General features: G+C 37.8%; 1 protein-coding gene across 1 annotated transcript in view; it reads left to right on the top strand.

Moving 5' to 3' along the window:
- Nucleotides 1–10,425: 10,425 nt before the first annotated feature.
- Nucleotides 10,426–18,694, top strand: part of PIGK (phosphatidylinositol glycan anchor biosynthesis class K) — a 111,149-nt gene continuing 102,880 nt past the window's right edge. The window contains exons 1-2 of the mRNA XM_074337057.1: nt 10,426–10,612; nt 11,038–11,089. Coding sequence (XP_074193158.1) covers nt 10,464–10,612; nt 11,038–11,089 — 201 coding nt within the window. The 5' untranslated portion in view covers nt 10,426–10,463. The remainder of the gene's footprint in view (nt 10,613–11,037; nt 11,090–18,694) is intronic.

Below are 18,694 nucleotides of genomic sequence, written 5' to 3'. Positions count from 1 at the left end.
AAACAGAGAGTAGATTGGTGGTTGCCAGGGGCTGGAGGAGGGAGGAAATGGGAGAATGTGGTCAAAGGGTACAAACTTCCAGTTATGAGATAAATAAGTTCTGAGGATCTAATGTACAGCATGGTGACTATAATTAACTGTATTGTATACTTGAAAGTTGTTAAGAGAGTAGATCTTAAATGTTCTCATCACAAAATAAAAAGGTAATAATGTGAAGGGATGGATGTGTTAATTAACCTTATTGTGTAATCATTTTGCAATATATACAAGTATCAAATCATCACATTTTATACCTTAAACTTACACATTATATCTCAATAAAGCTGGGAGAAAAAAACAACAATTAAAGTCGACTAAATCTACCAGCAAGTTATTTATTTAGTTACAAATCCTGTTTGAATTTCTTGCTTAATATACTAAACACAATCATTATTTTTAAACTAATAATATTATCTCTTAATATCTTTGCAGTTGAGTTAGACATTTCCTTAAAATGAGTATTTTTCTCCCCCGTTATGCTACTAAGTCAATGTTTTCAGATGTGATGAATGATGACATATTCTGTTTCATTTAGGAAATCTGCCTCATCCACCTTGCATACCACCCAAGGCTTTATCAGGGGCTGAACCTTAAGGGAGCTGGTAGGTAGCAGCAGGCTTCAGGGTGTCCTGGCTTTTTGAGGAGCTACCCCAGGTCCGGTACTGGTGGCAGCCATCCCCTGTACACAGTGTGGGCTCTTCCACGTGCCTCCATGTTTAATACAGGCAGCAAACAACTGCGGATTACTTTGCAGCTTCTACAGGTAGTCCCCAGCTGGTCACAGACAGTGGGTGACCTGGACCTGCACTGGAGCCCCTCCCAAGAGGCCCCAGAACCAACACACTTGGAGGTTGGCTTCAAACCATAGCAGAGCACTGCCCAATTTGCCCCACAATTGGCACACACAAAGCGTGGTCTCAACAGGCACCAGAGCCCACTGGGGCGAATCCCACTTAGTGAGGTAAGCCCCCCACACAGCAACACATAAACTGTGGAGGTGGCCAAACCTGACAGCCAATCAGCTGGAGGGTCAATCCCACCAACTGATGTGCCAATAGCAATCAAGGCTCAACTATAACAGGAGGGCACACACAGTTTGGCAAAAGGAGAATAGTAGTATGAAAAAAGGTTGGAGAATTAGGTAGAGACCAGTTTGTAGACCTTTAAGTCCGTGGTAAAAATTTTAATATAACCTTGAGTGTAATAAGATGCTCTAAAGGGTTTCAAAGAGAGAAGTAAATTGGTATTGAGGGAAGAGAAAAAGCTGAAGAGCAGGTGAGGATTCTTTCAGAATAGGTGACTAAAAAGATGCTCTTTCTATCACAGATGTTAAATACAGAAGGAGAAGTGAACTAGGATTATGGGGCCTAATAGTGAGTTCAGTTTGGGGCATTTAGAGTTTGAATTACTTATAGAACCTCCAAGCTACAAACATTGGTCTAGACTGAGCTTATTAATAGAACTTCAACTGGCAAAGAAGCTGAGTCTTAATTTCCCTCAAGGTCAAAGTTAAATGCATTTCATAAACTATCTTGATAGATTGACTATCACATGGTAATAAACCTAATAGTCTCTTAATGTAAACTTTAGACAAGGAGGCTATTTAGCCATTATTTTATTTTATTTTTTGTCCGGTGGCTTCAATTTATTAACTTAAGTATTTCATTTGACTGAAGTATTTGAGGGAGGAAGGGGAGGAGAGAGAGAGAGAGAAATGTTTGATCATTAAATTAAATTTGTCTAAATCAAGCAGAGTGAGCAGACCATTTCCAGCAATGTTTCCAGATATAAAAAGAGGGAGGAATGTTAGTTATCCCTTTTAAAAAACACGAAAAATATTATTTATGATAATAAAAATGATATATGCTCTTTTTAGGAAATTAAGAAAAAATTATTTCCCATCTCTGGCAAATTCCCATTTATTCTTTAGTTCCAAGCTGAAGTTTCTCGGGGAAGCATTCCCTGATTAGTCAGGCTGCCCTAGTACACAATGATGTCACCTGTACTTCTTTTTTGTTGAACTTATCACAATGTAATTAATTAATTTATGCAATTATGTATTTAACATCTGCCTTCCCCATGATGCCTAAGTTCCATGAGGGCAGGGATTCTGTCTATGTTATTCCCATCTGTATTCTCAGCTCCCAGCGTGTTCCTTAGCACAGAGTAGACACACTATGAATAACTGTTGAGTGATGAGTAGATAAATGAAAATGGAACATCAGCAATCTCAATACTGAGAACTAAAAACTGATAACATGAAAAAAAAAAAAACCTTGCAGTGATCTAAATGTCCATCAATTCAGTACTGGCTTGATCCGTGATGGTACAGTGCAGAGTGGAATGAGGGAAAGTTGACTATGTTAAGTGTGTGCCGTGTGCACTTTTCAAAAAGTGAATACTATATGCCAGTATAAACTTTTTTTCTGGGTGGATGGATACACAATAAATCAATGAAGATGGTAACCTTTGGGAACAGCTACTGTAGATGAGGACTGAGAGCTGCATCTTTCATTTTATATTGTACAGAATTATTTCACTCTTTGCATGATATTGTGTTATTTTATGCTTTAAAAAACATTAACTAGAGTTATCTGGGTGGTGGCATATTTCTATGTTTATTTTCGTCACAATACGCTTTGGTATTAAGCCAAGTACATGTTTTGTTTTGGTTAAAAAAACCTGATAAAATTTTAGATAGTGTCTTTCTTATTTTAGTCTATTTTTTACATGGTTGAGAAAATACTCCACATACAATTTTCTACACTGTCTTTTCACTTAGTATTATCTAGTTTTACTTTTAGTGATTTTTTTTGTTTTTCCTTAATATATAAATCCATGATGAAACAAAAACGTTGAAGTAGTAATGAAGAATGGAGAACAAAAGTCTTCTAAGGCCCCAGTCTTTATTCTTAGATCTCCAGAGGATAACTACGGCTACCAGTATAAGTACTTATAGTAGTTTCCTATTGCTGCTATAACAAATGACCATAAACTCAGTGGCTGAAAACAAACAAATTTGTTATCTTACAGCTGTGGAGGTCAGAAGCCCCAAATGGGTGGGTAGAGCTGAGTTTCTTTAGGAGGCGCTAGGGGAGAATCCATTTCCTTGCCTTTTCCAGCTTCTAGAAGCTATTCATTTTCCCTGGCCGGTGGCCCTTCATCACTTTGACCACTGCTTCTGGTATCACATCTCTTTCTCTTCACTAACCCTCTTGCCCTCCCCTTATAAAAATTCCTCTGATGACATGGGGCCACACAGATAATTCAATATAATCTTCCCAACTCAAGATCCTTAATTTCATTTGCAAAGTCCCTTGTGTCATTTTAGGTAACGTATCCCAAAGGTCCTAGGGATTAAGATATGTACATCTTTGAGGAGCCTACCACAGTATCCTTCTAGCAGTTTCCCGAAAAACACACAAGTCCTCTATCCTATCTGTACCTTTCAGTTTATTCCTAAGGGAGGACTTTCAGGACGTCCCACCCTTTAATAAACATGGACTAGTCAAAATATTTATTACATGCCCTTGGGACTTCAGAGAATCTCACAAAATGCTCGACGAATAAAAGCAATGTGCAATTGAATAAAAATCAATGGAATAAAATCAATCAGACTTGTAGGAAATTCTCAGCTCCTGGAGAACTGCTCTATCAATTACCTTCATGCTAACAGTGGCTTCTTGATTCACAAGGGAGGATTACACTACTAACGAGATATCGAGTTTTGCATCACGAAAGCATGCAACTGACTTTCTGTCCAGGTCATAATGGCATTTTAGTGACATCACAAGATTTCCCCAAATCACACTTTAAAGGGCAGTTGCTCTAGTCTTGCATTGAAGCAACGCTATTATGAGTTAGTTCTGAAGCTAATAAGAAGGTCATGAGATGGAAATTGATTACAGCAGAACAACACACTATTATTAAATGGCTCACTGGAAGGAGGGAAGAAAAATATTTGAGGCCAAATTGAACCATTAAGTGGTCCAATATCAAAATCAGTACTAGGAAATGATACAAATACGTCAGAAAGAAAGCCCTTTTGTTTGTTTTAATTGCTTTTTTCCTATTTGTATTTTATTATTATTTAATTTCCTTTTATCAAATTTTATCTTGCGTAAAGAAACATTTTGACTGTTAGATATGAAATGTTTCCATCAAAAACTTGTGGTGCTGATTGTTGTAGCAAACAGACTTGCCTGCAGCAATTTATTTAGTATAAATCACATTGCAAACTCTCTTTCAGGGGCCATGCTCTGAACAAGATTAAATTTATCCTTTCCTCTCATTTTATTTTGTGTTGATATTAATCTAGTAGTCACAAAAGTATTTATAATAATTTTATGGAAATTTGTCTTCCAAATGCTCTGGGTAAATATTTAAACCAGCCCTCACTTGTATATGAATCCTAATCCTGCTTCACTTCCTGTGATTCTTAGATTAAAAAAAAAAATTGCATTCAGTTGTACAGTCAGATATCCAAAAGTAATCCTTGAAATTGTCCTCCCTCCTTTTTCCCAAATATAATCCATCATCATGGTCTGTTGATTGTAGTCTTCAAATCTTTTTTGGTTTTCTCCATTTTTCATCATTTCCACTCTTACCACTCTGGTCCAGCCTACCATTACCTGGACTGTAGCAATGACCTCCCAAATGCTCTAACTGTGGCCATTCTCATTGGAGCCAGCATGATCTTTACCATTTTGAGGTTTTCCATGACTTGACTCTCAAGGCTTTGAAGGTAGGGGGCACCTGCTTAGCAATGCGCTTTCCTGTGGCATCACTCTCTCTTTTCTTTGAACTGCAAGTACAAAGTCAATGAAAAAGTTACTTTAATAAGCCAACCTCCCTTCCCTTATAGGTTCTTTGCAAGAGCTGTTCTCTTTGCCTTTCTTTCCCTCCCCTCCCTCTTTTTCTCTTTAACTCATTAATTGTAGCTCTGTTCATTTCTTCAGGGAAACCTACTCTGGTTTTTCTAATGAGGTTGGGTCAACCACTAGGAACTCTCCTGTTAGGCTTTTCCACTTGCTTAGATGCTTCTATTATTAATGTCTGTCTCCCCTAGACTGTAAGCTCCATGAAGGCAGGGACTTGCTTAGTTTTTACTCTCTCTTCTATTTCCTGTGACTAACACAATGCCTAGTACATCATTAGTGCTTAAGAAATATCCATGGAGTGAATGAAGAACACAATAGTGCAGAAAGGAAGAGAGAGAAAAAGAGAATGAAAAAGGAGATACAGGATTATGTTAGTGGAGAGAGCAAAAATAAACATTGATCCAACATTAGAGTTAATAGAATCAATACACATTATTACTTGATTGAAGAACAATAGTAAAAAAAGCATGGATAGACCTTATGATGTACTCACTGTGAGGGGATCAGGCATAAAAACCTTTACTAGAGAAGCCATGGGTGTGCGTGGACGTTGTGATTTTGATCTGATAGTCAAATGCTTATTTACTCTTTTAGTTGCTAAGTTAAGTCAATTATTGACTTAATGAATAACTGAATTGAATTCTAGTCCAGATGCTGACTCTGGTTAGCAACTCTTTCTTTTAAATTGAGATAAAATTGACATATAACATTGTATTAATTTTAGGTGTACAACATAACCATTTGATGTACGTATATATTGCAAAATGATTACCATGATTAATTAACATCCATAACCATACATAGTTACATTTTTCTTCTTGTGATGAGAACTTTTAAGATCTATTCTCTTAGTAACTTTCAAATACAGTAGGTCCTTGAATAATGCTGTTTTGTTCAACATCGTTTCCTTTTAACGTTGATGAGTAAAAAATGATCCATTCCTGGCTGGGGACACTGTCTGTGTGAAGTTTGCACGTTTTCCCCATGTCTGCGTGGATTTTTTCTGGGGACTCCAGTTTCCTCCCACATCCCAAAGATTTGCATGTGAGGTGAATTGGTGTGTCTACATTGTTCCAGTCTGTGTGTGTGTGTGTGTGCACGTGCGTGCAAGCGCGTGTGTGTACACCCTGTGATGGAAGGCCAGCCTGGTCAGAGTGGATTCCTGTCTAATGCCCTGAGCTGCCAGGAGAGGCTTTCACCACCTGTCACCCTCAGCTGAAATAAACAGGTTGGAGAGTAATGACCTTATTTGTTCTTATTAATGTTTTTTAAATGAATGTAAAGCTCACATTTATTTCAATGTTTAATATTAGAACTGTTTTAAGTCTTTATTTAGAAGTTGGGTGATGTTTTTTTCTGACCAGAAATATACTGTAGAAACTTAACTCTCGTTTATATTAATTAGCCTATGATAAAATTGCTTTCCTCATACATTGTTTCTATCAAAGTCGCAGTTTCCAAGAATATATCAATGACATTAAGTGAGGACTTACTGTGCAGTAGTCCCCCTTTACCTGAGGGGAATTCATTCCAAGACCCCCAGTAGATGCCTGAAAGCACTAATAGTACTGAGCCATATATGTTCTATGTTTTTTCCTATACATACATACGAGGTCAGACAACTAACGCGAACTCATCGTAGAAAAAATGCTACCTACCTCATTGCTGAATATCACTGTGGTCACCTTTGAAGTACAACCCATGGGAAGCTATGCACTGATACCAGCGCCTAGTCCACCCTTCAAAGCAATTTTGCAACTCTTTTTCTGGAATGGCCATCTGAACTGTTGTCCCTTGATGTCCTGAATGTCATCAAAATGTCTTCCTTTCAATATTTCCTTTGTCTTCGGGTAAAGAAAGAAGTCATTGAGGGCCAGATCAGGTGAGTAAGGAGTGTGTTCCAATACAGTTATTTATTTACTGGCTGAATCTCCCTCGCAGACAGTGCCATGTGAGATGGTGCATTGTCATGATGCAAGAGCCATGAATTGTTGGCGAAAAACTCAGGTCCTCTAACTTTTTCACGCAGCCTTTTTAGCACTTTGAAATAACAAACTTGGTTAACTATTTGTCCAGTTAGTACAAATTCATAATGAATAATCCCTCTGATATCAAAAAAGGTTAGCAATATCGTTGCAACAAGTTTGTGAACTTAATTGTCAGACTTTGTACATACCTATGATAAAGCTTAATTTATAAATTAGGACTAGTAAGAGATTAACAACAAAAAATAAAATAGAGCAATTGTAACAATGTAGTGTAATAAAAGTTATGTGAATGTGGTCTCTCTCAAAATATCTTATTAAACTGTACTCATCTTCTTGCGATGATGTGGGGTGATACAGTGCCTATGTGATGAGATGAAGTGAGGTGAATGACAGGTGATGTAGGTATTGTGATGTAGTGTTAAGTTACTATAAGGGTAATTTGAAAATAAGGACTGCAATACCTGACAGTTGCCCTGATAACCGAGATGGCTACTAAGTGACTAACAGGCAGGAGCTTACAGAACATGGGTACCCGAGACAAAGAAGTGGTTCCCCTCTTGGGTGGGATAGTGTACGATTTTTATCAGACTACTCCGAATGGTACCCAACTTAAAACTTATGAATTCTTTATTTCTGGAATTCTGCATTTAATATTTTTGGACTGTGGTTAACTGTAGATAACTGAAACTGTGGGTATAAAATGAGACTACTGTATAAAATACAATATTGTTAACTATAGATACCATGCTATACATTACATTACCTTTTAACTGCCTTCACTTCTTTCATCCACCCCTGCGGCACCCCTGCCGCACCCCTCTACCCCCACCCCACTACCTCTGGCAACCACCTGTCTGTTCAATATAGCTATGAGTATGGCTAATAATTCTAACAAAATTTTAAACAATGCTATTTCACATATTAAAAGATCATTATTTCCCATGTGGAGTCGTGTTTAAAACTGCTCAAGCATTCCTACAATTAGTGTGAAGCTGGCTGTATTTCATACTTGAAAATCAGTGGTTCAGTGAAGAAAACAAAGAGAGATAGAAATCTACTTCTTTCACATGACAATAAGTATTTATTATAATCCAAGAGCTAATGATAGACTTAATGCAAAAGTGCTAAAACCATTCCTTTTCAAACAAAAAATGAAACAAGCAAATCTTCTTGCTGTCAACATTAACAATTAGTATTAAGCCATAAAATAAGCTATAAAAAAGAAATACATAATTAATACTGGAAAGAAACAGACAAGATAATTTGCAGATAACGTTATTGTAAAATTAGAAAAACCCAAGCAATCCTGCATATCAGCAATAACTGATGAGAATACATAATATTGTAGATTTTTACCTATTTATAATTATTTATTTATATATTTCCTGCATAATGAAAAAAGAAATCCATTAAGAATAACAAATGTTAAAAATGCTTAGGAAGTAGCTTAATGTAGATATCTTTGACTTATAGGGTGACTGACAAATTTAAAAAAGGAACCACAAATAAATGAGAAACTTCTATATTCTGGATGAGAGACTAAATGTGATAAAGATGTCAGCTTCTCTCAGATTTATAAATAGATTTTGTATAATCCTATTAAAATCTAAATAGTATTGTTTTCTTATAACTTGAAAAAATTATTAAAAAATTCAGTCAAAAAATTACCAGGTGAAATCATCAAAAAATTTTGTGAAAAATGAAGTGTACTAAAATGGTTATCCATAATGATCAAATATTAAAACATATTAAAAGCAACAATAATTAAAATAACATGGTACTGACCCCCAAATACACATGTATTTTAATTGAAGAGAACAAAAAGCCCAGAAACACTGTACACTCATAAAAACTTAATAAAAGTTATCATAAGTCAATGAGTCAAAATAAGTATTATGTAGAAAATTGTTGGATAATGGAATACCAATTTTGATAAAAGCAGTGGTAGATTGTTATAGGTAGATTGTTATAGCTACCACAAAGTTCTTTCTCCCTGTTTCTACACCCTTGTGTCTCTGTGTATGTACACGCCACAAAGTATTGGGTGGTTTGTTATGCAGCAATAACTCATATAACATCTTATAGCATATGCTGACATATATTCCAGATCGTTGAAGAGTTAAATATGAAATTAAAAGAAAATAAAACTTGATCTGAGACCCGAATGAACTCGTGACATGCAGGCATGAGACATTCTGGTAGTGTGCTAACCTGCTTGGTTTCATAAGGGAAAACCTGAAATTTGACTACCTAACATTAAACATTTCTCAAAGTGCAATAGCAAAGGAAAAAATAAAATGGAAAGTGAAATAAGAGACTGGGAAAAGCAATAGCATAAAATATGGCAAGAGTCAATGTCACTTCTTTATAAAGATCTCATTCAAATCCATATGTAAACCAAAGCTATAAACAAAAATTTACATCAGAGGGCAGATGGTTTATGAAAACAAGGAAAGACATCAGATCTTGATAGTAATCAAAGAACTAGAAGTATAACAACCTAGAGCTAACTTTGTACCAAGGAATTTAGAGGGGAAAAATGGTGTAAGTTGGGGTTAGGGTATGTATTTTGATGGCACTGTAAGTTTGTACACTTTGGAAAGCAACATCTTTGATAGCCACATATTTTTGTATCTTTTAACTCAAGATTCGTATTACAGAAAAATTATCCAAAGAAAATAATTCAACAAATGTCAAAAGTCAAACGCACAAAGATATTCTTTACAATTTTTTTTTTATGGTAAAACTTAGAAACTCTGTATTGTCCAATAGAGGAGCAATTACTTTGGCTGAGGCATCAATAAGGGATGGAATTCCACGTTACCATTAAATGTTAAAATTATGAAGATTGTGAAGCAGCATCAACACGTTCATGTCATGCTAAATGAAAAGCAGAATTTCAAATTGGACGCATGTGATGAACATGAATAGAAGGAATACTCTTGTCCTTAGGAAATCCTCAGACTGACTGTCTATGGGATGTTTTAGCTACACAACCAAAGAAACAAAAATTTAACTGATTTCTTCAGGTTGATTCTTTTAATAAGCAATAGACCCCAAACCTGTTGCACCACCTACTCATCTTTCTATTTGCAACTGAGCCAATTAATCATGTTTTTGTGCCCCAACGTTTGCTTTTCCCATCATGCTTCATATATTAAAACATTGTCCCCCCAAAAAAGTTAAGCCAAAAAAAACCAAAAACAAAACATTGGCAGTACTACGCAAAAAAAGGAATTAGCTTTTGAAAGTTTATGGGATCACAGGTTTTTCTTCCTCATCTTTCAAAACCTTTTTTCAACGTTATATCTATTTCATAACGCAAACATTGAAATTTCAGTTAAAGTATCTATGTCCTGTTTATCTTGCCCTTGCCCCAGCTACGGGGAAACTCCAAGTCGGAGGAAGTGCCTGCTTGTAAAATCAGGGCAGCAGCGGGCCTCAGGGAGGTGGGGCTGGCGTCGGGGGGGGGGGGGGGGGGGAAAGCAAACGACGCCGCGCTGCTTTACGGCACTTGCTCCGCCTCTCTGGGTGCGGGAGGCTGAAGCAGGGGAAGATGGTCGCCACCTACTTCCTCAGCCGGGGTGTGACTGCCCTGGCCGGGTTGTTGCTCTTATCCTTCGGCAGCTTGGCCACTAGTCAGATCGAGGTAGGAGTCAGGGCCTCTGAGCGACAGGGCCCTGGGAGGACAGCTTTGTCGTGGCCGTAGCGCCCCAGCAGATGTCTGATACCCCGAAGCTGAGGGACGCCTCCTGCAGTCATCAGCCACTTACTAGGCTGACTCGGCTGTGGGGAGGGGTCCCAGGGACGGGATAGCACAGGGTTGGTCTGTTCCAGCCTTTTAGCACGATTACTTAAAATAATCAAATTCTGGGAGACGGGGGGTGGGGGGCCTGATCCTTTGCTCCGACCTGGGTGCCGTCCTTCGCTGGTGAAACGTGAGCACAGTGCAGCAGCTACTTTTCCTACTATTACACGACAACGCGCCCCTTTGATAGGAGTCAGATGGATACTGTATTTTATTTTTGGCTCACAGGACGTTCTGGCCTTTTAATAAAGCTTTCACTATTTCCTGAACTCTGATAATGCCTCCGTCCAGTTCTAAAGTCTAGATCTGGACTCATTTTCAGATCCAGCATCGTTTTCAGGCCGGCATGTCGACCTGGCGAAGGGGACCGTATGGTCAGCAGACATCTGAAAATCTGTGTCCAAAGTTTCATCCTCTGTTTACTCCATCTCCTATGGGGTTACTCCTCGGCTAGAAACTTGAAGTTTTTAAAAAATAAACTCCTCTCTTTATCGCACATTTTAATCAAAACAAAATTTTATGTTTTTAACCTTTCCAATTGCTTTTACCTCTCCAGTTCCACTGGCTTAATGCAAGCCTGGTCCTTTCTTGCCTAGACTATTGCAATAACTTTGCCTTGTTTCCCCCAGGCTTCCAAACTCCCTCACTTAGATGCTAGATTAGATTTCATAAAATGTAAACCTGATCAGCTTTTTCTTCTGACTGAATTCTTTCAGTGCTTTTGCATTGCATACAGAATAAAGTTAACATGATCTGGTTCCTGCCTTCTTTTGCAGTCTTCATGTTGGAGACCATTCTCCCCACCACTTCAGTACACTGAGTTTAGATCAGTGGACTCCACCCTTTTTGAATATATGCCCCCACCAATTTAAAAAGATAATAGAGCATGCACTCTATATTCATGAATTACTGCTAATTTATAGACTCAACATAAAGCGTATTTTTTAGATAATATAAATATGAGTAGAGGTTCTATTTTCCTTTTTTATTCTAGTGGATTGTCTTGTATACTTCATTTTGGATACCATTTCTCTTTTTTGTGACTGTTGCTGTTCCTTTTCACATTACCATGTTTTATACCTCGTGTTTCTTCTGTCCATTTACTAAGATGCAGTAAAAGCATAACCTTTGTAGAACCTTCCCCTATAGGCCCTTTCCTTTTTCTTTACTGTTGTAATTTGTATGTTAAGCTAGAATAGTACTCATCTGTTATAATTCACATATATGCTTTGTACTATCTATTATTTCATCATCTTTTACTTAGAGTGCAATAGCTCTCTAACTAGTCTGCCTCAAGTCATTCTTCCTTCCAGTCTGTTCTCTGACCTGCAGCCAGAGTTATGTTTAAAAATGCAAATCTAATCCTGTCACGCATATACACCTTCATATTGTGTTAGGGATAAAGAACACAGTCTTCATTATGACCCATAAACAATGCCCTGCGTACTTTGGCCCCTGCATATACCTCCAGTTCTTTCTCTCTTTAAAACTTTTAGTTATGCTAATCATCTTTCAGTTTCTCAAAACCTTTAAGTCCCCATCTGCCAGCTGGGCCCATGTTTCCTTTGTCTAGAATTACTTTCCTTTTTCTCCATCTCTTGGATCCTAGCCTAAATATCACTTCTCTAGGGAAAACTTCCCTGAATACCCCTCCTGCACCAGCTCCCCTCCCCCCAGGTCATTTCCCCTTTTTATACTCTTTCACGATACTCTGTATCTTACCTTTATAGAATTTATAGGTTGTCCTTTTTTTTTTTTTTTTTATCTTTTTAAAAATTTATTGGGGTGACAATTGTTATTAAAATTACATAGACTTCAGGTGTACAATTCTGTGTTACATCATCTATAAATCCCATTGTATGTTCACCACCCAGAGTCAGTTCTCCTTCCATCACCATATATTTGATCCCCCTTACCCTCATCTCCCAACCCCCAGCCCCCTTGCCCTCTGGTAACCACTAAACTATTGTCTGTGTCTGTGAGTTTTTGTTTCACATTTGTTTGTCTTGTTATTTTGTTGTTTTTGGTTTATATACCACATATCAGTGAAATTACATGGTTCTCTGCTTTTTCTGTCTGACTTATTTGCTCAACATTACACTCTCAAGATCCATCCATGTTGTCACAAATGGTCCTATATCATCTTTTCTTACCACCGAATTCTATTCCATTGTGTATATATACCACAACTTCTTTATCCATTCATCTATCGAAGGACATTTTGGTTGTTTCCATGTCTTGGCCACCGTAAACAAAGCTGCAATGAACATTGCAGCACACGTGTCTTTATGTATAAATGTTTTCAGATTTTTGGGTAGATACCCAGGAGAGGGATTGCTGGGTCATATGGTAATTCTATTCGTAATTTTTTGAGGAACCTCCACACTGCCTTCCATAACGGCTGCACCAGTCTGCATTCCCACCAACAGTGTATGAGGGTTCCTTTTTCTCCACAGCCTCTCCAACACTTGTTACTATTTGTCTTGTTGATGATAGCCATTCTGACTGGGGTGAGGTGATATCTCATTGTGGTTTTGATTTGCATTTCTCTGATGATTAGTGATGTTGAGCATTTTTTCATATGTCTATTTGCCATTTGTATGTCCTCTTTGGAGAAATGTCTCTCCAGGTCCTCTGCCCATTTTTCAATTGGGTTGTTTGTTTTTTTGTTGTTGAGTTGTGTGAGTTCCTTGTATATTTTGGATATTAGCCCCTTATCGGAGGCACTGTTTGCAAAAATCTTCTCCCATTCAGTTGGTTTTCTCTCTATTTTGTCGATGATTTCTTTTGCTGTGCAGAAGCTTTTAAGTTTCATATTGTCCCATTCACTTGTTTTAGCTTTTACTTCTATTGCCTTTGGAGTCAAATTCATAAAATGCTCTTTGAACCCAAGGTCCATAAGTTTAGTACCTGTATTTTCTTCTATGCAGTTTATTGTGTCAGGTCTTATGCTTAAGTCTTTGATCCATTTTGAATTAATTTTGGTACATGGTGACAGATAGCAGTCCAGTTTCATTCTTTTGCACGTGGCTACCCAGTTCTCCCAGCACCATTTATTGAAGAGGCTGTCTTTGCTCCATTGTATATTTTTTGCTTCTTTGTCAAAAATTATCTGTCCATATTTATGTGGTTTTATTTCTGGGTTCTCAATTCTATTGCATTGGTCTATGTGTCTGTTTTTCTGCCAATACCATGCTGTTTTGATTATTGTAGCCCTGTAGTACAAGCTAAAGTCAGAGAGTGTGATACCTCCAGTATTGTTCTTTTTTCTTAAGATTGCTTTGGCTATTCGGGGTCTTTTGTGGTTCCAAACAAATCTGATGATTTTTATTCTATTTCTTTAAAAAATGCCATTGGGATTTTGATGGGGATTGCATTAAATCTGTATATTGCTTTGGGTAATATGGCCATTTTAACTATGTTGATTCTTCCAATCCATGAGCACGGAATGTCTTTCCATTTCTTTGTGTCTTCTTCAATTTCTTTCAAAAATGTCTTATAGTTTTCAGCATATAGGTCCTTCACATCCTTGGTTAAGTTTATTCCTAGGTATTTTATTCATTTTGCTGCAATTGCAAAAGGAATTGATTTTTGTATTTCTTTTTCTGAGATTTCATTGTTAGTATATAGGAATGCAATGGACTTTTGTGCGTTGATTTTGTAGCCGGCAACTTTACTGTATTCGTTGATTGTTTCTAATAGCTTTTTGGTGGAGTCTTTAGGGTTTTCTATATATAACATCATGTCATCTGCAAAGAGTGATAATTTAACTTCTTCATTCCCAATTTGGATGCCTTTTATTTCTTTCTCTTGCCTGATTGCTCTGGCAAGGACTTCCAACACTATGTTGAAAAGCAGAGGTGATAGGGGACAGCCCTGTCGTGTTCCTGAACGTAGAGCAAAGGGCTTCAGTTTTTCACCATTAATTATGAGATTAGCTGAGGGCTTGTCATATATGGCCTTTATTATGTTAAGGTATTTTCCTTCTATACCTATTTTATTAAGTGTTTTAATCATAAATGGATGTTGTATCTTGTCAAATGCTTTTTCTGCATCAATTGATATAATCATATGATTTTTGTCCTTTATTTTATGTGATGTATCACATTGATGGATTTGCGGATGTTGAACCATCCTTGTGCCCCGGGGTGAACCCCACTTGGTCGTGATGAATAATCTTTTTAATGCATTGTTGTATTTGATGTGCTAGAATTTTGTTTAGGATTTTTACATCTGTATTCATCAGAGATATTGGTTTGTAGTTTTCTTTTTTTGTGTTGTCCTTACCAGGTTTTGGTGTCAGGGTAATGTTGGCCTCATAAAATGAGTTAGGGAGTACCGTCTGTTTTTCAATTTTTGGGAAGAGTTTGAGCAGGATTGGTATTAAATCCTCTTTGAAGGCTTGGTAGAATTCACTAGTGAAGCCGTCTGGTCCAGGACTTTTGCTTTTGGGAAGGTTTTGGATGACTGATTCAATTTTGTTACTGGTGATTGGTCTGTTTTGATTTTCCAGTTCTTCATGGTTCAGCCTAGGAAGGCTATATGTTTCTAAGAACTTGTCCTTTTCTTCTAGGTTATTGAATTTGGTGGCATATAGTCCTTCATAGTATTCTTGGATGATCCTTTGTATTTCGGTGGTGACCGTGATAACTTCCCCGTTTTCGTTTCTGATTTTGTTAATTAGTGTCTTCTCTCTTTTTATCTTAGTGAGTCTAGCCAAGGGTTTGTCAATTTTGTTAATGTTTTCTAAGAACCAGCTCTTTGTCTCATTAATTTTTTCTATTGTCTTTTTGTTCTCTATTTCATTTATTTCTGCTCTGATTTTTGTTATTTCCTTTCTTCTGCTGACCTTGGGTTTCATTTGTTCTTCTTTTTCTAGTTCTTTAAGGTGTAACATGAGGTTATTCATTTGGGATTTTTCTTGTTTCTTGAGATAGGCCTGTAAGGATATAAATTTAACTCTTAAAACTGCTTTCACTGCATCCCAAAAATTTTGGTAGGATGTATTTTCATTGTCATTTGTTTCTATGTATCTTTTGATCTCTCCTCTAATTTCTTCTTTGACCCAGTCATTCTTTAAAAGTATGTTGTTTAATCTCCATGTATTTGTGTTTTTTCCTGCTTTCTTTTTGCAGTTGATATCCAATTTCAAAGCCTTATGATCAGAGAATATGCTTGGTATGATTTCAATCTTCTTAAATTTGCTGAGGCTGATTTTATGTCCCAATATATGGTCTATCCTTGAGAATGTTCCATGTACACTAGAAAAAAATGTATAGTCTGATGTTTTAGGATGACGTGCTCTGTATATGTCAATTATGTCTATTTCATCTAATGTGTCATTTAGGGCTGCTATTTCGTTATTTATTTTCTGTTTGGATGATCTATCCATAGCTGTCAAGATGTATTTAAGTCCCCTAATATAATTGTGTTTTGGTCAATTTCCTTTAATTCTGTTAGTAGTTGCTTGGTATATTTCAGTGCTCCCTGATTGGGGGCATAAATATTGATGACTGTGATGTCTTCTTGTTGTATAGTCCCCTTTACCATTATGAAATGTCCATCTTTGTCTCTTGTTACCTTTTTCACCCTGAAGTCTATTTAATCTGATATCAGTATGGCACCTGATTTTCTCTGGATACCATTTGCTTGGAGTATCAATTTCCACCCTTTCACTTTGAGTCTATGCTTGTCCTTGTAGCTGAGATGTGTCTCTTGGAGACAGCATATGGTTGGGTTTAGTTTTTTGATCCCATCTACTACTCTTTGCCTTTTTATTGGTGAGTTCAGTCCATTTACATTTAGGGTGATTATTGACATGTGAAGATTTCCTGTCATTCTATCTTTAGTTTTCTGGTAAGGCTGTGTCTCCATTGTTTCTTTGCCTTTTTGTTGTTGTCTATTATTTCGGTGTGGTGGTATTCTATGATGTTTGCCTCTGTTTCTTCTTTTATTACAGTATATATTTCAGTTCTGGAATTTTGTTGAGTGGTTACCCTTAAGTTTATGTAAAAGAAAGTTTGATATTTAGAGTATTCCAGTTTCTTCAGCACACTCACTTTCTCCATTCCCATATTCCGGTTCAGGCTTTTAGTCTCCCCCTTTTTGATTTTTGGTTGCCACAAAGTGTCCCTGTTGATGGTGGTCGAATACCCTCCTTTAGTATTTCTTGTAGTGCAGGTCGAGTATTAGAAAATTCCCTCAGCTTCTGTATGTCTGGAAAGGTCTTTCTTTATTCCTCCTGCATATCTAAAGGATAGCTTTGCTGGATATATTATTCTTGGCTCATGATTTCTCTCTTTCAATAGTTTGAATATTTGGTTTCACTCCCTCCTGGCTTGTAGAGTTTCTGCTGAAAAATCTGATGATAATCTAATGGGCTTTCCTTTGTTGGTTACCATCTACTTTTCCCTGGCTGCCTTGAGGATTCTTTCTTTGTTGTTGATTTTAGACAGCTTCACTACAATGTGCCTTGGAGAAGGCCTGTTGTGGTTGAGGTAATTAGGTGTTCTATTTGCTTCTTGGATTTGAGGATCCAGTTCTGTCCACAAGTTTGGGAAGTTCTTATCAACAATTTGTTTGAATATATTCTGTGTTCCCGTCTCTCTTTCTTGTCCTTCTGGTATGCCCATTATTCTTATATTGCTCTTTCTGATGGAGTCAGAAAGTTCTTGTAGAGTTCTTTCATTTCTTTTAAGTCTCAAGTCTCTTTCTTCTTTCATCTATGTAATTTCCAGGTTTCTAGCTTTGATGTCACTGATTCTTTGCTCCATCTGGTCAACTCTACTACCTAAGCTGGTTATTTCATTCTTAATTTCTTCTATTGAGTTCTTAATCTCCAGAAATTCTATTTGGTTCTTTTTTAAAATTTCAATCTCTTTCGTAAAATGCTCATGTAGTTCTTTGATTGTGTTTCTGAGTTCATTAAACTGCCTTTCTGTGTTTTCTTGCATCTCATTGAGTTTTTTCAGAACTGCAATCTTGAATTCTCTGTCATTTAAGTCACATATTTCCATATCTTTAAGTTCCTTTTCTGGAGACTTTTCACTTTCTTTCTGAGCTGTCTTGTTGCCTTGGTTATTCATGGGAATTACTGATTTATTATTTCTCTTCCTAGACATCTACAGGAGTGGCTTCTGCAACAGGTTGATAGGAAGACATCTTTCTTTTGTTTTCCAGTACTTGTTGGTAGAATGTTTTATTTTCTCTCCGAGTGCAGCCTTTTTTTCTCACTCACATGGTAGTGCTATGTTTTCTCTGCCCTATTCCAGCTTCTCACACAATGGGAGGATTACCTGGGAGATGGGCTTCTCCTCTGTTAATAGTTCGCCTGGGTCACAGGGCGCAGTGTCCGTGTGGGTATGCGGAGAGCTTTTGAAGTTCCAAAGCTCTTCCTGTACCAGATTCAGAGCCCTTATGGTTCAGCAGTTCTGTTTACTCCTGCAGGGATCCTCCCAGATAGGTGGGGCCAGGGGCGGGGTGAGTTGTGAGAGGTGGCCCAGAGCAATGGCAGCGACCACCACCACAGCCAGTCCTGCTTCCACAGCTCCCTCCCCTTTGCTGGAACTAGTTGGGCTGCGAATTTGTGTCTGTGGTCCACAGTTCTCAGAACAGCAAATATTCTGTTCTTTTGCTCTGACGCTGCTACTGTTCCGCTCCTAGCACCAGGCAGGTGGAGGCGGGGCGAGCTCTGGGAGGGTAGGGAGGGGGCGGCTAGTCTCAGTGCCTAAGGTTTCCGTTTTCTGCTCGGCAGTGAGGACTTAAACCACCGTTTTCAGCCTTCTTCCCTCAGTCTTTTCTCTGAGGTCTCTGCCATGTGCGTTGGGTTCATCCGTGTTATATGCTGGGCACTCAGCCCTGTGGGCCATAAACGGAGCCCTAGCAGTCCAAGTTCTTCCCTCTCCCTCATCTGCAGTAGTTCTGGGAAGCAGCGATCTCGGAGCACTGAGCTAGGTCTGCGTCCTGCACCCGGGTGGCTC

The sequence above is a fragment of the Rhinolophus sinicus genome, linkage group LG06 (assembly GCF_036562045.2).
Source record: "Rhinolophus sinicus isolate RSC01 linkage group LG06, ASM3656204v1, whole genome shotgun sequence".
In the NCBI taxonomy this organism is placed as follows: domain Eukaryota; kingdom Metazoa; phylum Chordata; class Mammalia; order Chiroptera; family Rhinolophidae; genus Rhinolophus; species Rhinolophus sinicus.
Note: the sequence above shows the minus strand (reverse complement) of the source record. Positions and strands in the feature narration are given on the sequence as shown.